At 41.2% G+C, this 22,982-nt stretch overlaps 1 protein-coding gene across 1 annotated transcript in view; it reads left to right on the top strand.

Annotated features, from left to right (window-relative positions):
* Positions 1-20,229, top strand: part of gnai2a (guanine nucleotide binding protein (G protein), alpha inhibiting activity polypeptide 2a) — a 214,096-nt gene extending 193,867 nt beyond the window's left edge. The window contains exons 8-9 of the mRNA XM_067998498.1: positions 9,448-9,660; positions 16,718-20,229. Coding sequence (XP_067854599.1) covers positions 9,448-9,638 — 191 coding nt within the window. The 3' untranslated portion in view covers positions 9,639-9,660; positions 16,718-20,229. The remainder of the gene's footprint in view (positions 1-9,447; positions 9,661-16,717) is intronic.
* Positions 20,230-22,982: the final 2,753 nt, after the last annotated feature.

Raw genomic sequence — 22,982 nt, 5'->3', positions numbered from 1 at the left:
CTTTGGTGTGACTGTACTGAGACTGTCACTGGTAAGCCGCAGTGAGACTTCTGATGACGTCTGTGCAATTAATCACTGAAAGCATATCTGCATTTACAAAAAAAGAACTGGGCTCATTCTTCAAGACAGCTGGACGTGCTGTTTGGGCCTGGAATGTGTGTGCGAATGTATCCAAGTCTACTTTTAACAAAAAAAAATGTTTTGTTTGCTTTCTGCTGCTCATATGTACAAACAGGCATCTTTCTCAAAAGCTCCTATACTGCTCTTGAGCCAGTTGTTCCAGGGCTGGGCTTATACTTCCCACTTTGGGAACCCAAACTGGTGGAGGTCTCCTGACCTTGGTGTGCTCTGTTGTCTTCTGAGTTATACTGACAATCTTGTGTTACTTCGCACACAAAACCACTTTGCTTCAAGGCAAAAGTGGTGGTGCAAATGCTGCCAAAGACCAGTAGGAGTGGTCCTCAAGATGAATACTGGCACATTCTTTTTGATATAGTTACATCTTTCTCCTTGTTTCCACCCAAAAACGTGGATGAGATTGGGAATCCAGTACATGAGCTGCAATATATCTGGCAGACCTTCTATCCCTCACTGATACAGTTTACCATTCAACTTCTTTCCTCCTGGCATATATACCAACTCTGGTTGAATGGGAAGGTGGGGGTGGGGTAGGTGATCTGATTCCAGGCTTTTGCCAAACGCTGCTTTGAACCAGCAGGAGGAATGCACACAAGACTGATCTCTACTTACCATTTCTCCCATATTGACTTATGAGGTCTAGTAATTGTACTGCCCTTGGCAGACCTGGATCCACTCAGGGTGACTGACTAGGGCTATGTCTATCACTCAGTTGTCCAAGATATTCTTAATGTACTACTGCTTAATCCCAGGAAAAAAGAATTTATACTATTCCTGAAATCTGGCTTGAAACTTGCAACTCTTAGGAACAGGAGTAGGCCATTCACCCCCTCGACCCTGTTCCGCCATTCAATTAGATCATGGCTGATCTGTATCTTGACTCTATCTACCTGCGTTGGTTCCATAACCCTTTTAATACCCTTGCCTAACACAAATCTATCAATCTCAATTTTGACATTTTCAATTGACCTAGCCTCAACAGTTTTTTTTGGGGGTGGCAGAGTTCCAGCTTTCCACCACCCTATTCTTTTGGTTATTTTGACAGTAGAGATACTGTCTGACCTGGTTAAAGAAAGTGATACACTAATGGGCTGGTGCTGTTCCATTATCGACCACCTTTCATGGAGACATCCAGCAACCATATAAGTGGTGCACCTTCCTTTCAAGCAGCGTGCGCCTCCTACTGCACAAATGGCACACAGCTGCCGTCTGATGCGTACGTTGGTGGCAGCTCATCTGCAGCATGCACCCTGTAATTTTCAATCTTGATATGTTAATCATTGCCTACAATTTGCAATCGATACTACTTTTAACTCCGACTGTTTTCAATCCTGGCACTTTAATTAAATCCATGATTGTGTGGTTTCTGATTTCATAATTTGTACAGAGTTGGTTAAATTGCAGTCGGTTATTTTTTTTTTGCCCACATCCTGCTGTATGATTCGAAGAGCTATTTGAAACAGAGCTTCCCTTGAAGTGAATCCCTGACCTGAATCACTCACAGAAACCTTCTTAAAATTCTGACAATTAATGGATCTTTTATTAAAATTGTTGTAAATAGAAGCATCCCTGTGTGGGTGAATGCACCACCCAGTGTAGTACTGAGCTACATTGATCAGAAAGATCCCAAGTTCCATACCCAGTCAATGTTGAGTTATCTGATCTGAATTGGGCATAGGTGACTATGAAGTGCCTTAATAGAAGGAAGTGTATGATGGGTATACTCATCACTAATGTCTCGTTATTTTTTTACATAACATGTAATTTTTAAAAAATAGTTAATTTTGATGGATTTTTTTTGAAGGCATGGTTTATATGTGTTTGGAACGCTGTTTTGCATCCAGTGTTAGCATGAAGTGCTTCCAGATCAGGTATGGCTTAGGCCAGATGCTACACTGTTTGAACAATGTGCCCTACCCAAACTTCAGAGTAACCCTGGATATATTAATACAACATTTTTATTTTGCTAACCAGTGTAGTACTAAATTATAAATAGTTTTGATCGCCTAAGTGGGGCGGAGAGGAATTTCCCAGATTGTTTACCCCCAAATTGGCCTGGGTTTTTTTGGGGTCTCCCAGGAGATCACATGGTTTTGGGTGGGATGGAGGGTGTATATATTGTGATGCACAAGGTATCACCATTGTGTGGGACAGGCTGGGTGAACCAGATGGTCCTTTCCTGTTGGTCATTGTTTGTATGTCTGTAGTTCTGTCCTTTGGAATTGCGTCCATTTGGGATTAGATTGAGACTGCTAAACCTCATATAGCCAGCAAAGAGCGAGCTTTCATCTGATCAGAATGAACTGGTTTCAAGCCTCTTTACCAGAGGTGAAAGAGCAATGTTCTGACAGTCTCACCCAGTCCTCTGCAGTATTCATTTTCCATCTTGCACTTGTCAGGCTTTATAGGCCCAGTAATTGGTATGTATATGAGATTTGTTGCTTTGAGAACTTTCTATCTGGGATTGAGGGTTCAATTCAGTTCATGCTTCCTTACTTTACAGCAGAGGTTTGAGGCAATCAAGCAGGCACCAAAAAGAAAAGGAAGAAGGTGTCCAGACCTGGGTTAATCTGCTGTTGTCCGCTTGCAGCTTGGCTCAGTGGTAGCACTCTTGCATCTTGTCAGAAGGTCGTAGGTTCGAGTCCCACTTCAGGATTTGAGCACATAATCTAGGCCGACACTTCAGTACAGTACTGAGGGAGTGCTGCATTGTCGGAGGTGGCATCTTTCAGATGAAATGTTAGAGAGGCTGCATGGTGCCTGTTCAGATGTACATACGATACCATGGCCCTTTCTCAAAGAAGAGCAGAGTTCTCGTATCGTAGCCAAAATTCATCTCTTGACTATACCACCAAAACAGTTGTTTGTGGAACTTGTGCCTCTGCGATATCGCCAGAAAATGTGGGATTGGTTCCAAATGTATACTATCTGTCTGCCACCACTCTCGTGACTGTCCCATTAAGCCTGTCTGACATGAAGTCATAGATGGGTCAGCATCAATAAGACCAAATCCATCCTGTTTGGCTTCCCCCAAAAACTTTGCACCTCAGAGGCCAATTCTATCTCCCTCCCTGGCTGCTTGCTCAGACTGAACTCCCAGTTGTGCATGGTACAGATTGCACAATCACAAGTTGAAGTTCAAGTTAAACTTGTATAGAACCTTGGTTAGACCACACCTGGAGTATTGTGTGCAGTTCTGGTCTCCATATTTTAGAAAGGATATCGAGGCACTGGAGAGGGTGCAAAAAAGATTTGCAAGGATGATACCAGAACTGAGAGGATATGCTTATCGTGGAAGGCTGAACAGGCTGGGGCCCTTTTCTCTCAGAGAAGGCTGAGGCATGACCTAATCGAGGCATTTAAGATAATGAAAGGGTCTGATAGGGTAGATGGAGAGAAAATGTTTCCACTTGTGGGGGAGTCCGAAACTAGAGATCGTAAGTATAAAATAGTCACTAATAAATCCAGTAGGGAATTCAGGAGAAACTTCTTCACCCAGAGAGTGGTAAGAATGTAGAATGTGCTACCACAAGGAGTGGTTGAGGCAAATAGCATAGATGCATTTAAGGGGAAGCTAGATAAGCACGAGGGAGAAATGAATAGAAGGGTATCCTGATAGGGTTAGATGAAGTAGGGAAAGAGGAGACTTGTGTGGAGCTTAAATGCTGGAATAGACCATTTGGGCCAAATGGCCTGTTTGTGTTGTAGTTTTGATGCAACTCGATGTAAATGATACATCCTGTCCATTGTTGAGGCCACTTAAACCCAATTTTCACATTATCCACCTGTGCCTCAGTTGATCCCCACCACCAAAAACCTCTTTCATATTTTCAACACCTCGAGGCTTCATTTCCTTAATGATCTTGCTGACTGCCGCTGCTCCATCTTTCTCAAACTCCATCATCCAGAACTCTGTGGCCTGTAACTGATCTCAAACAAAGTCCTGCTTACTTATGTCTCCTTTCCTTTCTGACCTCCACTGTTTCTTCCTGCTCAGCACATTGACTTCAAAATCCCCACTTGTTTCCAATTACTCCTGGGCCTCACTCCACCCCACCTCTGTATACTCCATCAGCCCTACATCCCAGCACTCAACCTCTGCTCTTCCTGTGGTCTACTGCACCGCCACCGCACTTCATTCCACCATTAGTTGCAGAGACTTTAGTCACCTTACAGCTGTGCTTTGGAACTCTCTCTCTAAACCTTTGCATTTATATCTCTCCTCCCATCTTCAAAAGCCGCCTTAACGCTTAATTTAGCATCTCCCTTAATTTCTTTCCTCCTTTCTCTTGGTCCATTGTTTCTCTTTAGATCACCTTGGGGTGTTATTGCATAAAAGGCACTAAATAAATGATAAATGTAGTTGCAACTGCAGTTTATTGACTCTAAAAATGTAGTTACATGCATTTGTTGCATGAAAGGCACTATATAAAAGGTAGGTTGCAGTGATTATAAGTTTGCTGCTTTGTAGCCATAAATAGATGGCAATATTATTCTGCCATGTGTTAAGCATTAATAAATACTACATGTGAGAAATCAATGGAGTAGTTTGTTTCCCTAGTGCACAGTATCATCTGTTTATAATTTGCTGTTGCTGGATAATGTGAACAGTTTGCATTACAAAAAAGGATAAGTTGTTGGGCATTAAATTATATTGCAAGCATCTTACAGTAGTCACCTGGCAATTAGCCTCTTGTTCTAATACAATATATAACACAGTGGAGAAAGGATAACGGTTGTTTGATGTGTGATATTGTGCCATTGGTGTGTGGATTGCTATCAGCTTCTGTGCAGATACAGTGGATAAAGGGTAACATTTCATGTATGTCTGGTGCTCTATGGTTAGTGTATGACATACTGTCATGTCTGTTGCACTTTGGGTGAAAGGGAACAATTTACTCCCATCTGGTATTGTATGGCTTGCATTAGTTTAACAGATCCTGAGACCAGCACTTCACTCCATGACAGAGAATAACTTTAATTGTGACAGTTCCTGCATTGACACCAAGGTCTTTCTGCCAAGCAACAGTTGGCAGTGACATTGCTGCTCACCAGATCTTCCTGTTTGACACATAGGTGTTAGTATTTGAGGTCCCTTTCAAACTGGGCATATTTGTGTTATCATATCCTGTGGGGCTCAAACATTTGCACACCGCTCGTTAGAAATTGCCATTGTCAAATTTGACCATTTGGGGCAATATATTAAGATATCAGGTGTAAGACTATTTCGACCTGACACCAATTGTTGTTAGTAATGATCTCTCCTTCGAACTAAAGCGAGGATTAATACATGCAAGTATTTAAACAGTAATTATCAAGGAACAAGGAATTATATTACCCCATTGTCCTCTGGGTAGAGACCATAACTTAGTCACTGCCTCTCATCCTGCCTGCTTCCTTCTCGCTGAGCTGGCTTTCTTCTCCACACTCTCTTTACAACTAGATGTTGGTTTGTTCTGGGTTCATGTACACTCCTTTTCAAAACCCGACCCCTAAGCTATCAAAACTGTCGTGGTTAGCACCTCCCCAATTTCATCCCCCTTCAACAGATAATGGCCATCGTGTTTGTCTAACTGCTAATCAGTTTAACCTGATGTTCCCTGCCAGGTGTTTCAAAGGTAAACCCATCCCAGATGGTCAAATGTGATCTCAGGGCTGGTCTATCCACCAGTTTCTGTCCCTCCATTGTTCTGGCCAATCTCCAGTATTTGCATATCTTAGAGTGTGGAAGATATCCCATGTCTTTGTGGAATGGGGCCAACCTGTCTGCTCGTTGTGGAAAAATACTGAGTCTCTATTGGAAAAATGCTAAATGCTGAATAGATGACTGAGTAAATGCAGTAACTTAAACTAAACTTCTAATACATTTAAAAAAACCTTAAAGATATTTCCTTACACAGGAGACACCTGGGAAATTCATGCTGAAACTGCCAGCACCTTGCTTCTTGAGCAACTCAGCCCCACTTTCAATCCTAGCTTCTGATACTTGAATTTTTTTCAAATTTTTCTCAAATTACACGTTCCATTATTTGGAAGAAAGAGAAAGATGGTTTATTTCTCCCAGATTTCTCTCCCTGTCTCCTGAAGGCACTCACTGGTGCCGAGGTATGCTTCAATGGGCACATTGCACACATGACCACTCCATGTGTGAGTTTTGACAGTGAGTGTTGCCAGGCTGCTTAATTATTGGAGCATTAGAGCCGAGTCAGGTCCCTTGTTCATCCAATGTCCACATAGATGCATATTCCAGCTGGTGTTACTGGATAACATTCGAGAGCAAGAAGTCTGATTTTTTTTTCCCCCCCCCCCATCCCTGTCCGCTATTGTTGCCTGACTTAAAATAAACTAACTCAGCGTGGATCAGGGATTGAGCCTTGTGGGTTGTATGGTGTAGTATTACACCAGGTGATGCAGTCCATGGATTGAGAGTGCTTTTCTCTCAATTTTGTCCCTTGTGCTATTTAGCTACTACCTCACCTTTTCTTGATTAAGTTTTGGGATTCCATGCATGGTCACAAAAGGATATGAAGAAGGCAGAACCAAAAAAAAACACGAAGAAAGGGAAGAAGGTACACAATTCTCCATGCAAGAGTGGTGTGGGCAGCCTGCTCCTGGACTTTTGCAATTGTCACTCCTTTATTGGTTGCTAGGAGATGCTCTCTCTCTCCCACCACCACCTGTCTTCCCCACTTCCTCCCACAAAACCTCCTCTTCTGGGGATAAGTATCTAGATAGTCCAGTTATGATCGGCAATGTCGTATTTGGGAATTGAAAGGTTGGCTCTCATTCAACTACCATGCAGCAGCACAGCTCTCCATTCTCCTCTTAGTTGTGTACAGTTGCAATCGGCAAAGATGTAATCCTGGTGAAATTTTATAGTTTTTCAGAATTGTTCTTGTACATTTAAAATACTTAATTTATTAAAAAAATATTCTGTCAAAATGAAAATAAATCTCTTTGGCCAAATACCCAGGAAATGTTTCAACTTGCTGATCCGAACCTTCCATTTGCTGACAGCATTTGACTAAAATCGAGAAACAGCTTGTGTCACGGATCCTGAAGTTCAGTCTCTGATTAATCCCATGTGTGCAGTTTGCCTAAGGCATTCGAGGCTCAAGACCTGCGAGCAAATAAATAACTGATTTTTTTCAAATGTTAGGAGAACAGGCAAGGATGGTTATCCATAATTAAGTGCTCAGCTCACAAGGATCTGTAGAATTGTGTGTTTTTGAGGATGTGGATTGACTGTTTCTCCAGTCCAGGAAGAACAGTTGTTATGTATCTTGTTCATGCAGCCAATCTGGTAGCGCAGTGCCTTGCTGCAATGTGTTGCACTCCATAATGTTGGCATTAAGCTCTAAGAGAAGGAAACTTGCAGAGATAGTACAGCAAATTCTGTGGTCTGATACTGTCACTCCACTTCTCTCTACCGGGGCAATGTCAATGTGTTGAGCCGTTTTATTGGGTAGTCTAATTTCCTGCGATTGTTCCAGAAATTCTGCCGCAGGTCCATCGTGTTGGGTACTGCAGTACGTTCAACTTGAAGTCACAACTTGTTTAATGCACTTTTCAGCCTTTTTGTGTCTCAAATCTCTTAAAACTGGAGTCACGGGATGAATACAGATAAGGGAAGTTATTCGGCCCACTTTAAGGAGTTTTTACAATACATTGCCAGTTTTTGGAAAAGCGGTGCTGTACCAGCCTCCCAGTGGCACTCTACCCCGTTTACATTTCCAGTGCCACTTTCCTAGGTACTGGTCAGAAGCATGCCCGGTGAATTTAGTGACAGCACTTAAAACCTATGAACAAATGGGTTCCTTATGCTGATGAAACGAGGAAAGTTGGCAAGTTTCTAGTACTAGCTGCAGCCAGTGCTGTGTGAGCAGTGTGATGTTGGCTGCAATTTTTAAGTGTGCAAATGCCTTAAGCTGTTCCATCCAAGAATAAGGACCACCAATTATTGACCTTGGAGGGGGTGAAGTGCAGATTCACCAGATACAGGGGCTAAAAGGGTTAAATTATGAGGACAGGCTGCATGGACTCGGCTTGTATTCCCTTGAATGTAGAAGATTACGGGGTGATCTAATTGAAGTGTTTAAGATGATTAAAGGATTAGATAGGATAGATAGAGAGAAACCATTTCCTCTGGTGGGAGAGTCCAGAACAAGGCATAACCTTAAAATTAGAGCTAGGCCATTCAGAGATGATGTCAGGAAGCACTTCTTCATGCAAAGGGTAGTGGCAATCTGGAGTTCTTTCCCCAAAAATCTGTTGAGGCTGGGGGTCAATTGAAAATTTCAAAACTGGGATTGATAGATTTTTGTTAGGCAAGGGTATTACGGGTTACGGAATCAAAGTGGGTAGATGGAGTTAAGATACGGATCAGCCATGATCTAATTGAATGGCAGAACATCGCTTTACCTAACTGGATTGGTAGTGAATCCAAGGTATTCACTTCCATTCCTTCCTGGAAGACCATTTTAAATGATCATTGTTGTGTGAAGTAGTTTTTCCTGATATCTGTACTGCATACTTCATCAGTTTTAGCTTATGTGCCTGCTCACCCCCTGTTTTATTACTTTGAAGTAGTGTCGGGATTTACTTTATCTGCACCAATAAATAACTTTTATCTTCTATAAGGTCACTTCTCAAGTCATTCCCTTTCTAAAGAGCCCAAGTTTTCTCTAATTTTCCTCATAACTCAATCCTCTGACGTTAGGCATCAGCCTTGTAGCTGTCTTATGTACTGCCAGCACAGTATCATATATTCCCCCTTGTCTTGGACTAAAACTGGGCACAGTGCTCAGGTTGTGGTGTCATGAAGCAGAAGCAGAAGCAGACTTCTTTGATCAGATCACCTGCTAAGCCTCGGGGATGGAGAATTGAGTCTGGTACTGAGATGTGTTTCCACTGTTGCACTTCAGGGTTGCAGGTGTGCACCTGAATGTAGACTGCAGAAACAGAACTGAAATGTCTGACAAATAATTAACGGGCTGAAACCTGTTGATAAAATACATAGATGGAAATGTATCCTTTTTGCAACTAAGGTTAGTAGCTACTCCAAAGTGAGTAACGGCAAGATTGTTTTTCTCTATTCTGAAATAGCTTCAGACTTGTGTAGCACAAATGGCTGGTAAATGAGACGTTGAACGAAGATCATGTAGAAATTGACCTGGTTGTGTTAATGAGGGGAACCAAGGCGTTAGGAGCAAAAGTTAAGAGTCCAGCTCAGATCAGCTGTTCTTTCCCAGTTATTTCCAGTTTATACGTGAATCACTGATTCTAACCGCGCCTTTCTTTTGAATGCAGGGGCAAACGATTATGATGCGGCTGCAGGCTACATCCAGACCAAATTTGAAGACCTAAATAAACGGAAGGACACCAAGGAGATCTACACGCACTTCACCTGTGCCACCGACACAAAGAACGTGCAGTTTGTATTTGATGCGGTCACTGATGTCATTATCAAGAATAACCTGAAGGATTGCGGCCTCTTCTAAGAACTAAAGCGTGAAGATGAAGGTGAGCCTCCTGATTTTCTACCTGTCAGCTCAGTCCTCTTAAGTTGGTTGTCTCACCCATGAGTAAGCTTTCTTCAAAAAATAAATCCTTACACAATCTATGATTAACTTCAACATCGTTTTGTTCCCTTGAATATTTGGTGATGCCATCAGGGAACATGAGAAGGCCATTCAGCCCCTCAAACCTGTTCAGCCATTCAATTAGATCATGGCTGATCTATATCTTAGCTCCATTTACCCGCCTTGGTTCCATGACCCTTATTACCCTTAACTAACAAAAATCTTTCAGTTTCAGTTTTGAAATTTTCAATTGGCCTCCAGCCTCAGCAGCTTTTTTGGGGGGGAGAGAGTTCCTGATTTCCATTACCCTTTGTGTGAAGAAATGCTTCCTAACATCACCCCTGAACTGCCCAGCTCTAATTTTAAGGTTTTGCCCCCTTGTTCTGGACTCTCCCACTAGAGGAAATAGTTTCTCTCTATCTGCCCTATCAAATCGTTTAATCATCTCAAACACTTCAATTAGATCACCCCTTAATCTGCTATACTCCAGGGAATACAAGCCTAGTCTGTACAATCTAGCCTCATAATTTAACCCTTTTAGCCCTGGTTTGAGTCCCAGCAGTGCGAAAGAGCTGAATTAACCTGCACATAACTGAAATGACTATCACTGAAGAACTGTGTGAATCATTTCAACTGACAATTCATCTCCATCACACTGCTGGGCTCAGCAACTAACCCGCAGCTAGTTCATTCAGTGTCAATAATTCTCTGTCTAAACAAAAAAAAATCCACAAATTTCCAGTGTTAGACAAAGGAAGATGTAAGTTAATGCAAGTTTGTTTTGGCTTATTTTTAAGCAGGGTTCTGGAGTCATGTGCATTTGAGAGGCTTGGTCGTGCAGTTTGATTCTGTTCTCAACTAGACTAACCTGATGCATCTAACCGGGATTAACATGCATTTAAAGATTGTTATAAAGTCCTGGGGTGGGATATTTTGAACATATAATGAATTGGATGTCTGAAATCACTGGCCAGCAAGTGAAACTGATCTGACAATCTACCAATGGTGTTGGGGTATCTGTGTCAATGGATCCTTGTGTACTCCGAGAAACCCTGGCCAAAATAAAGGGGGTTAACTCCTCCACAGACGAACTCAGGAAGGCTATTTCAATGATTTCCAACCACCTCTTAAAATGTCAGAGCTGGCAGAAAAGGCATAGCTTGCAGTTGGAGGTCAAATATAAATTGGAAGTTGAGATATTTGAAGCTGCCGCACAGGACAGCGTGATTGATCCGAGGTACAACAATCCAAATTCTATTGATTGTTCATGAAACTTCAGTAATTGGCAGGTAGTTTGTTGTTTCTGAAGCGGTAATGCAGTGCCAATCCAATCACTGTTTTATGGCGATTCTGACTACTTGTCCTTCTGTGGGTGTTGGTGTTTTATTTTGTGGTGGGGTGGGGGGGGGGCACTTACGAGAACTTAAGCATGTGGATTCTCAGTTCAGCCACTGAAAAGGATTACACTCCCGAATGGCCTTGTCCTGGTAGGATATTGAGGGAAGGGGAGGAGACACTGGCTCCTCGGAGTGTGAATTCATTTTATTCTCCAGTTCGTAATACGTATTCTATTATCTAATTCCCTGTAACATCCATTTGTCCTCACTACTATCACAATATTAAGTGTTTTGCTGACAAGAGTTAAGCCTCAAGTGACTGGAGAAAATCACTTATTGCAATAATGCACAGTGCTTTAGAGAGCCGCCATGCAGCACAAGAGAGGATGGGCCTTTTTCCTAGTGTTGTTACCTAGTATGTTAAGACTGGTACTCTTGTATCCATAGCTACTGGGTCATCAGTCTGTAGTTTTGAGATTGCGTGTTAGTGCCTGAGGATCGGACTTTAATACTAATGTGAAGCTCATCAAGTTTGATGGGTTACCTTGACAGGGATGGAAGTTGCTGTTGGGGCTCTTCATAATTACCAAATACCTCAGGTGTTGAGATATGAGCTTACCCATCAGGGGTGTATATCATTTGTTTCTGAATCACAGGATGAGAAAAACTGTAGATAATGGAATTATTTTGCATTCATGTAACAACTAAAAGAAAAAGAAACAGTTAAATATTAAGAACAAAACACTTACTGACAGAGACATTTTCCTTAAATTCTACTGCTGGGTCATGATGTGATGGCTCTTGAAATGTTTAGGAATGCTAGAAATGGGTCTTTCTGGCAGGCAGTCTTGATGAGTCCCATCAGTTTTAGATTTGCCTTGCGGTTAGCTGTGAGAGGTATGCATTTGGAGAGTCTGGTGCACAGCACAATATAGAAATGCCTTTATTACGCATAAATTGGTGATAGCAAGAATTCAGATAAATAGAACAGACTGAGAGGTCCCTTTTGAAGTTTGGTACTAAACTGAGAGTCTCAATCATTAAACTAATGGGATTTGAATGTGGAAAGTTAAGCTCACTGGAGGAGATGGCAAATTGTGATGGGGATTATGGACGATCGCAAGGGGATATAGATAGGCTAGAAGAATCAGCAGACAGGTGGTGGGTTCAGTTCAATGTAGAAAAATGTGACGTAACACAGTTAGGAAGTAAGAATTAGGAAAGGAGATGCTACATAAAAAATAGGAGTAGACCGTATGGCCCCTCGAGCCTGCTGCGCCGTTCAATAAGATCATGGCTGATCTTTGACCTCAACTTTCCCAACCGATCCCCATATCCCTAAGAGTCCAAAAATCTATCGATCTCAGTCTTGAATATACTCAACGACTGAGCCTCCACAGCCCTCTGGGTTAGAGAATTCCAAATATTCATGACCCTCTGAAGAAATTCCTCCTCATCTTAGTCCTAAATATCCGACCCCTTATCCTGAGACTATGTCTCCTAGTTCTGGACTCTAGCCAGGGGAAACAGCCTTTCAACATTTACCCTGTCAAACTCTCTTAGAATCTTATGTTTCAATGAGATCACCTCTTATTCTTCTAAATTCCAAAGAATATAGGTCCATTTTATTCAATCTTTTCTCATAATACAGCCCTCTCATCCCAGGAATCAATCTAGTGAACCTTCATTGCACCGCCTCTAAGGCAAGTATATCCTTCCTTAGGTAAGGAAACCAAAACTGTACTCCTGGTGTGGTCTCACCAAAGCCCTGTACAGTTGCAGCAAAACTTCCTTACTCTTGTACTCCAGCCGCCTTGCAATAAAGGCCAACATTCCATTTGCCTTTCTAATTGTTAGCTGTACCTCCATGTTAACTTTGTATTTCGTGTACAAGGACACCCAAATCGTGCTGAAACCAACATTTAATAGTTTCTCTCCATTTAAAAAATATTCTGTTTTTCTGTTCTTCCTACCAAAGTGAATAACCTCACATTTCTCCACATTATACTCCAACTGCCACCACTTTGCCCACTCACTTAACCTGTTGATATCCCTTTGCAGGCACTTTGCATCCTTCTCGCAGCCTACTTTCCCACCTAGCTTTGTATTGTCAGCAAACTTCGATACATTACACTCGGTCCCTTCATCTAAGTCATTGATATAGATTGTAAGTAGCTGAGTCCCAAGCACCAATCCTTGCTGCACCCCCCTAGTTCCAACCTGCCAACCCGAAAATGCCCCTTTTATTCCTACTCTGTGTTTTCTGTCCATTAACCAATCCTCAATCCATGCTAAGATATTACCCCCAACCCCATGAGCTCTAATCTTGTGTAAACCTCTTATGTGGCACCTTATCGAATGCTTCTTGAAAATCCAAATATACTACATCCACTGGTTCCCCCTTTATCTACCCTGCTAGTTACACCCTCAAAAAAACTCTACTAGATTTGTCAAACACGATTTCCCTTTCATAAAACAGTGTTGACTCTGCCTAATCATATGATTTTCTAAGAGCCCTGTTTCTACATCCTTAATAGATTCCAGCATTTTCCCTACTGCTGATGTCAGGCTAACTTACCTATAGTTCCCTGTTTTCTCTCTCCTTTCTTGAATAGTGGGGTTACATTTGTTACCTTCCAATCCACTGGAACCGTTCTAGAATCTCGGGAATTCTGGAAGATCAAAATCAATGCACGCACAATCCCTGGAGCCACCTCTTTTTAAAACCCTGGGATGTAGGCCATCAGGTCCAGGGAATTTGTCGGCTTTTAGTCCCATTAATTTTTCTAAAACTTTTTCTTTACTAGTCTTAATTACTTTAAGTTCCTCCTTCTCATTGGACCCTTGGTTCCCCATATTGGGGAATATATTTTTTTGTGTCTTCTACTGTGAAGACAGATAAAATATTTATTTAACATCTCTGCCATTTCCTGATTCATTATAATTTCTCCTGTCTCTGCCTCTAAGGGACCCACGTTTACTTTCACTAATTTCTTCCTTTTTATATACTTGTAGAAGCTTTTACATTCTGTTTTTATATTTCTTGCTAGTTTACTCTCGTTCAATTTTCTCCCTCGATCAATTTCTTGGTTATCCTTTGCTGATTTCTAAAACCCTCCCAATCCTCAGGCTGTAAGCCTCTTTTACTCTAATACTATCCTTAACTTCTGTAGTTCACCACGGTTGGATCTCTTTTTCTGTGGCGTTCTTATTCCTGAAGGGTATGTTATTCGTTGGGAATTATGAATTATTTCTTTAAATGTTTGCCATTGCTCCTTAAATAATGAGCTTTTAAATGAACTAGTGGGACCGAGGGCCTATTGATGTGCTTCAAGACATGTCATTAAAATTGGTAATGGCAGTAAAAAGGTAAACAGAATCCTTGGTTTTGTATCTAGCGACATATGATTACAAAAGCAAGGCCTTAGTTCAACCTTAGATAGGCAGCAGTGGGAATATTGTATACAGTTCTGGATATCCATTATAGGAAAGCTATAAATGTATTGGAAATGCTCAATATAGATTGACTAGGATGTAACCAAGGATAAGAGGTTGATGTTACAATGGGAGACTTGAAAAGTCAAAGGTTTTCCCACTGGAACTGAGAAGGTTAAGGGTGACTCGATAGAGGTCTTCAAGAGTATGAAAGGATATAATAAAATAAGTAAGTGATAGATTGTTGTCACTGGTTGGCAAGACAATAATGAGAGGGTACAAATTTAAGACGATTGCAAAGAATTAAAGGGGAGATTAGACAAAAGAAAAGATTATTCACACAAGATGGTTAGAATGTGGAGTTTTATGTCACAAACAGTTGTTTAGAGTCCATAAACTTTTTTTAAAACTATTTTTAGCAGGAATATTAAAGGGTATGGGGAGGTGGTGAGCAAGCAAAATGATGTGATTTTAGGTGGCTCAAAGGAAAACAACAGCTCAGACTTGGAGCCGACTGACCTGTTTCTGTGCTGTAACATTTTGATTCTGTTCTATGATTTCAGAAATTAAAAAGCCAGGCTCTGCAGAATTATAATCACTTTTACCTGCATGTTGATCCACATGCACCAATGTACATATTACTAACAATAAGTCTTAATAAATTACAATCAAAATGACTGGAAAATAACACTAAGTTGAGGGGGGGGGTGCAGATGAATGGGATGTTTAATGTTGCAAGGGATACTTGTTTGGAGAAAATGTTTGCCCTTGATGAATTTTGGGAAGGGGGAGTCCTTCACAAGGGTTAATGAGGTGGGCAGGGCGTGTCGGTCAAAAGTATTTTTAGGGATATTCAGTGCTGAGCTGATCTGTACAGGCAGGAAGGTCCCAGTTTTGATCCCAGAATGTGCTGATTTAGCTGACCTCCGCCAGAGCAACAATAAGGAAGCAACAATTGGCAGCAGCACCTCTGGTCTAAAGGGGGAGGTGGGAGAATCAGCCACTTTGGATCACTATCCAGAATTGTACTCTTTGCAGTTCAGTTGATATAGTTGAAGCGACTTTGTGAGGTACCATAACGGTTGTTGCTTAATGTGGAACATGTAAGAAATTGCTACTGCCAAAAATCAAATCCATTCACTGCAACAACCTGCCTGAAGGCTCCATCTCTGCAAAGTAATCTTTGTCCCCCATCTTCCTGCGCCCCCCCCACCCCCCAATGGCTGCCCAATTCATATGTGTTTGTGTTGATGTCCTCTCGTTCTTTTACATCTGTACAAAACATTCCTGAAGAACTTTAAGCTCCCAATTTATTCAACTTTTATTTTAGGAGTAAGTAATCTCAACAGTAATCTTATTTGAACTGCATTAATGTCTTAACCCTGAAATGTTGAAAACACTTCAAAATGCAGCATTCCTTCGAGTAAAAAAGTTCAAATTTCCCACTGTTTTCTATTTTTATTCTTCCCTGAATGAAGGAAATCACATCATTTCAGAAGCAATGATACACTACCACGTAACTTGGCACAGTGACATAGGGATTTATTTTACTGACTGATGCATGGGGAATATCAAGTTTCTGTATATGATATTGTGAAGATATCCGTGCTGTTACTGCATACAGCATGCAGCCCACTTTAAACTTGTCTGTAGCACAAAACATCTGTGGCCCTTTTCTGATTCTCCAATTTCTCAGGGACATGTGCGTACACGCAGAGAGGTGTGCGTACACGCAGAGAGGTGTGCGTACACGCAGAGAGGTGTGCGTACACGCAGAGAGGTGTGCGTACACGCAGAGAGGTGTGCGTACACGCAGAGAGGTGTGCGTACACGCAGAGAGGTGTGCGTACACGCAGAGAGGTGTGCGTACACGCAGAGAGGTGTGCGTACACGCAGAGAGGTGTGCGTACACGCAGAGAGGTGTGCGTACACGCAGAGAGGTGTGCGTACACGCAGAGAGGTGTGCGTACACGCAGAGAGGTGTGCGTACACGCAGAGAGGTGTGCGTACACGCAGAGAGGTGTGCGTACACGCAGAGAGGTGTGCGTACACGCAGAGAGGTGTGCGTACACGCCTCATCCGGGAATTTCCATATCCTTTGATTCACTGTAATAATACTTCCACAGAAGTAACAAATAAATCTGCACATTTATACGAGGGCATATTATGTATGCAAAAAAAACAGTTGTACAGCTCTTTGTGCTTACTATTTTTGTTTTGTTTCAGGGTTACTTGAACTGCTCAGTGTGGAGGATCCCAGAGAAAGGACTGCATCAATAAAAACAGCTTTCTGCTTTTAACTGCTTTTTACAAGAGACTTAAGACCATGAATGCATTGCAAACTTTCCCAATCTTCTTATCCCCTGATGACGCAGAATTTTTACTATTTAATTAATTTTATTTTTTACAAAAATGCCTTGTTTTGGAGGAGTGCAGACGTCCCTGTGTTAAATTAGCGAATGCTTTGCTAGTGTTAGCAGAACTCTCCATTTTATGGTATGTCGGGCATGGGTGCCTTTCCTTTTAAAAAAAAAAGTGTGTTTTGGTTGTTTTAGAGCATGTATGAAGTTATAAATGCAATCCCCCTCCAAACAAAAAGTCAACGGCTTACACCAATCTGCTGGTTTCCTTGCTAACGACAAAAAAAAATTGTTCTTTCGTGCGTGAGAGAAATAGTTTGTCAGCCAAGTTGCATGTAAATCATAGATGTCTCCTAGTCCTTTACATTTGCACAACCAGCATACATTCCTAAAGGATTTTAATAGTTTTTAAAAGTTGCTTGAAAAAGGCTTTATTAGCTACTAAGCTGCAAATTCATTTAACATGTATTTAAAATGTAAGTAATCAACAGTGTACTGATATGAATTTTGCTGCAGTAAGTTTTGTGCCTTGAATATAACTTTGTTTACAGCTGTAACTGAGTTCTGCTTTAATTTTAATGGTAAGTTTTTTTTTCTTTGGAAATTCTGACGGGAGGGTTATTTTTGGCATGTCCAAGTGAGAGATACTGTATCTGTGGAGCGGAGCAGCTTGACAGTCTATTCACTTTACTCAAAAGGAGATATTCTGTTCCAAGTTGATGTATCTTACTGTTTGCAGCATTGACTCTTCAAGTACTAACTGGGATTTTTCCACACCTACTGGATCTGAATTTTAAATCCACTAAGATTTCTTTTGTATATTTTTATGACTTAATGACGCACTTTTTTTTAGTCCCCCTTTTTTTTTGTTAGTGCTTTTCCCCAGTTCCACCAGTACCCTCTCCATCCATCTCCCAAATGGACAGTCAGACAGCCTATTCCTAAACCAATGCCTGTGCCATGCTACATCCATTTATATCTATTTATCCATTGTTTTTCTGTTGTGTTAGTGTCTTTGTACTCCACCCTGACCCCTCCCCAGTTCAGAACATTGTGGCGTGGACTTTTCCAAGACTATTGTTGTTGCATCTTTTTAAGGTAGCTCAAATGCAATGAGGAAAACTTGAAGTTGGTGGATTATCTCTCCGCTCCCTGCACCAGTCTTATCTGTCTTCGCTTTTCTTCCCCCACCCCCTCTGCTGTAGATGGAATGGGTGGCTTCACTATAGTGCTCCATCTAGCAGCTTATCTGAGAACTGACCAGAGCAGCCAGATTGAAGACAGGAGGGTTTGAATGGCACGTAACACTATGAACTTAAGCTAAGAATCACGCATTACTGCCTCTGGTCATTGCTCGACTGTTACCTGAACCTTCATTATTGAATTGCTAAAGGAAATATCTCACTAAATATTCTCTTCTTCAGCAGCTAAGAATCTTCACCCATACAGCCACTTGTTAGGAAGCACAAGATACACATACCTGTGACATTCAAGACATACAGGTGTGTGTAGTATATCCTTAGATCAAAATCTCTATCACTCAGAGTATCTTAAATCAAGGACTGCTTCCAGCCACAGTGTTGATTTATCTCGTCTGTATTGGTAATGGAAGTAAATTAGTTTGCAATCTTTGCTGCAACTTGGACTCAGTGCATGTAGTTCACATCTGTTTATCTGATGTCTGGCATTCCGAACCCACAAATATTTCAAGCTCCACTCATTTACTATACCATTCACTCCTCATGTTCAGTTTAAAGTTTTTCCAGTTTTCTGCAGATTAGCTTATCAGAGCCAGTTTTGGGTCCCTGAAGTGGTTCAAGTAATTGGAAACGCATTAAAATATCAACCAACCAGAGAAGAAGAGGCCTGCATATAATATGGTGATACCTAGTGCCTGAAAAGTTGAAGCTCACAGTAGTCATTTATTTTCCACTTGAGTGTCTTGCCTGTTTCATTTTGCAACTTGCTGTGTTCTCTTTGCTTAAGCACAGGTAGCATGATTAAAAATGCCGATGACTGAACAGGTCATCGGGATTGATGCTGCAGATTGATAAATGTTTTAACAGTCTTCTGTGGGCTAAATTTTTTTTTAAAAGCTTTCTTTGTACCAGCTAAATTCCATTTCATTTCGCGCACACCATTGGGGAAAAAAAATGCAAAGGTGTCTTGCAGGTTGTAAGTACTAGTGGTGGGCTTTTCAAGTTTCAACGGTGTTTCTCAGGCAATTCTTCCTCTGTGCGAAGAGCTTTGACTATTTATATTCCTTCGAATCATCAATTACAAATGGACGTTAAGTGTATGACTTTTGTAAATTTAGAAGAGGGATTTGTCTTGGTTCCACTTGGATGTAATTAAGGTTTCTAGATTTTAAAAGACTCCAATTTATTCTGTGTCTTGTGTAACTGTAAAATTGCGTTTTCTGTACAGTAATCCATTTAAGCACAAAGTTGAGACAGGTTGATAAAATAGATTTTTAAAAACCCTGACGTGAACCTCTGACGTGGCAGCACTTTTAACATTCCGGATATTAACCAAATGTTTCCTTTTTGTTTTGTTAGAAACCGATTATACACCACCTTTTAAATCTAATTGGCGAATTTCCTGCCTTTGTTATTAACTGTTCAATTGGATGATGCAGTTTCAGCAGCTAATACAGGGAACACGGTGTAAGATTGAACCGTGGTATCAGTGTCGTAATCTCTGGGTGGGGGAAGAACATAAACTTTGAGAGACTGAAAGCATGAGTATCCAGGATTTTAGACCATTTTGAATGCTATAATTTTAGTAAGCGATGCAGTTTTGAATGGTGATTTGAGTTGGGTGATTTTATTCTCAAAAAAAAAAGTTGCCTAGAAACGTGCAATTCCTTAATTTGCCGAAAAAAATCTCTTAAAACTCTTTGCGGCCTTTCTGTATTTAATTATTGTGTTTTTTTTTTAAATGAAGTAATTCTTAGCTTGCATTATAAAGTAGATCCAAGAGAAACTGTTCATAAATAGGAAGGAGCTAATCATAGAAACTTTGTATTCTGAGAGTTAAAAAGTTCTAAACATATGAAGGAAGGTTCAAAACATTTAATAAAATATTTTGTTAATTTCTTTTGGCCAAGCTTTTTGTGATATTGAGATGCGTTGGCTCAGATATGCAACCAGTTTTCCTGAGAGTAAAGGTAACCTTTTTTGGGGGGGTTTTGCTATCTGACAATATTTGAGTAGTTTTTATTGTCATCACTTATATTGTTACTTACACACCCACACCTCTGTTTTAGTTTGTAATGAGGCCAGATGCATTGCAACCATGTATGTTTCTTAAAATATGTTACCAGGTGTAAAAACAAATAAAAGACCAAATTAATAAAAAAAATACTTTTTAGTAGGACCCCAGTGACTTTGTCTTGTTTAATGTTGTTGCTCCACCATATCCCTCCCCTTTGAAGAAAAGTTTTCAGTTTGACACGCCATGTGGTATGCTATTTCCCAGACTGAGAGTATGGGTTCCAGGTGCCTGCTGGTGTCATTCGAACTGGCTCCTAGGACATTTTCCAAGAATGGGCCAAACTCATCCATTACCTTCAGCAAAAAAAAGGTACAAAAAAGTGCTTCAGCACTGATGTGTATAAAAACACTTCACTGGATAACTATTGAAAGAAAAATTGCTGTGGTACATGCATACACCAAAGCTTCAGTTTAGACCTTTTCTTTGAAGTTAAGATGGTTTAGCTTGAGGTACCTACTCGGTGTCAGATTTTGGAACCTGAAAAACACAAGTCAATGTTTAATCTACTATAAGAACCGATCTGTTTCAACGGTTATGGTCACCCATATATATCTGGGGCAAAAAAGATAATGGACTCTTGAACAACTTGATGAAGTTTCTTCAGCTCCTGCTGTAGTGCTACAATGATCCTGCAACATCTTAGATATTCTCTGGGGCAAGGGCACAGGTTGGATTTCTTCTGGTACATTTTTTTTCTAGCAGTGTCGAATTGGCCCAATGCTAGTCCACTCTCCTCTGAGTCAGGTCAAGGGTTCAAGTCCCACTTCAGGACTTGTGTACATAACCATGGCTAATACTTCATAGGAAAGGAGTAGGTCGTTCAGCCCCTTATGCCTGATCCGCCATTGAATTAAGTCATAGCTGGTCTTTACTAAAACTTAAGTTACCCGTCTTTGCCCCATATCTCTTGATACCCTTGCCCAACAAAAATCTGTCTATCTCAGTCTTGAAAAATTTCAAGACTCCTAGCATCCACAGCCTTTTAGGGGCGAGGATTCCAAATTTCCTCTACCTTTCATGTGTAAAAGTGCTTTGCTGACTTTTCAGTCCAAATATTAAGTGCAGCCTAACAGGAGGAATATGTATATGTAAGGACAAGACTAGGCCATTCAACCCCTCGAGCCTGTTCCGCCATTCAATTAGATCATGGCTGACCTTTACCTCAACTCCATTTAGCTGCCTTTGCTGCATATCCCCCTTGATATCCTGACCCAACAAAAATCTATATCTCAGAATTGAAAATTTCAATTGACCCAGCATCAATAGCCTTTTGGGAGAGAGAATTCCAGATTTCGACTACCTAAATGGCCTAGCTCTAATTTTAAGATTATGCCCCCTTGTTCTGGATTCCCCCACCTGAGGAAATTGTTTAGTTGTATCTACTCTATGAAATCACTATCATTTTAAAGGCCTCAATTGGATCACCCCTCACCCTTCTAAACTCAACGGAATACAAGCCGCATTTATGCAACCTAATTTAACCCTTAAATCCCTGGTATCATTCTGGTGAGTCTGCACAGTACCTACCCCCCCCCCCCCCCCCCGAGGCCAGTATATTTTTCCTGAGGTTTGGCATGCAAAACTGACCACGGTACTCCAGGTGGGGTCTGACCAAGGCATCACTTCCTCACTTTTGTATTCGAACCCTCGAGACATTCCATTAGCCTTTTTGTACTTACGCACAGGCTTTTAGTGATTTGTGTACATGGACACCTAAATCACTGTGCTCCTCCAGATCTCCTGGTCTCTCGCCATTAAGAAAATATTCTGATCCGTGCAGTAGTGATGGAAAGCTACGTTGTTGGAGGTACTATCTTGCAAATGAAATGTTAAACCATGTCTGCCTGTTGAGGTGGACATAAAAGATCCCATGGGGGCACTGGTTGAAGAACAGCCAATGAAGTACTTTTGAATGTGGTCCTGGGCAACATTTATATCTCAATCAACGCCGCCAAAAGAGACTAACTGGTTATTTTCCTAACAGTGACTTCATTGAAGATGAAGTGCTTTAAGACATGAAAGGCGTTATAAATGAAAATTCTCTCTTCTCTCCCCCGTGCAAACTCTTCCCCCCCCCCCCCCCCCCCCCCCCAGTTGTCCAAATGGTTTAGAGTATAACAGCAAGTAAAGGCCATCATGCCCAGCATATCCAGAATCCACGTATGATCCTTTACTTCAAGACACACTGGGGATGAAATTGGTCTTGGGCAGTAATCTAAAGACAGGTGTGAGCGAATTGGCAGCCTGTTTTACAGCCCACTCAATTTTCTTTTCCATTGACCGCCAATGACTTCTGAAGCCCCACCCTGGAGAAACTCATTTTGTGGAACAACAACTTGCATTTATATAGTGCCTTTTAACATAGTAAAACATCCCAAGGCGCTTCACAGGAGCGATTATCAAACAAAATTTGACACTGACCTAGCTTTTGGTCACCTGTCCTAATATCTCCTTATGTGGCTCAAAGAGGTAGGTTTTAAGGAGTGTCTTAAAGGAGGAGAGAGGGAGGTTTAGGGAGGGAATTACAGAGCTTAGGGTCTATGCAGCTGAAGGCACGACTGCCAATGGTGGAGCGATTAAAATCGGGGATGTGCAAGAGGCAAGAATTGGAGGAGTGCAGAGACCTCTTACCTAATTTGTAATCTCTCAGTAAGGGATCCTCTGGGGAAGAGTGATCATAATATGATAGAATTTCACATTGAGTTTGAGAGTGACGTACTTAAGTTAGAAACTAGAGCCTTAAACTTAAATAAAGTCGATTACATCGGTATGAGGGGCGAGTTGGCTTTGGTAGATTGGGACACCAAATTAAAGGGCATGACAGTTGAAAAGCAATGGCAAACATTTGAAGAAAT

The sequence above is a fragment of the Heptranchias perlo genome, chromosome 17 (assembly GCF_035084215.1).
Source record: "Heptranchias perlo isolate sHepPer1 chromosome 17, sHepPer1.hap1, whole genome shotgun sequence".
In the NCBI taxonomy this organism is placed as follows: Eukaryota; Metazoa; Chordata; class Chondrichthyes; order Hexanchiformes; family Hexanchidae; genus Heptranchias; species Heptranchias perlo.
The sequence above is the reverse complement of the archived record's forward strand: the minus strand, read 5'-3'. Positions and strand labels throughout refer to the sequence as shown.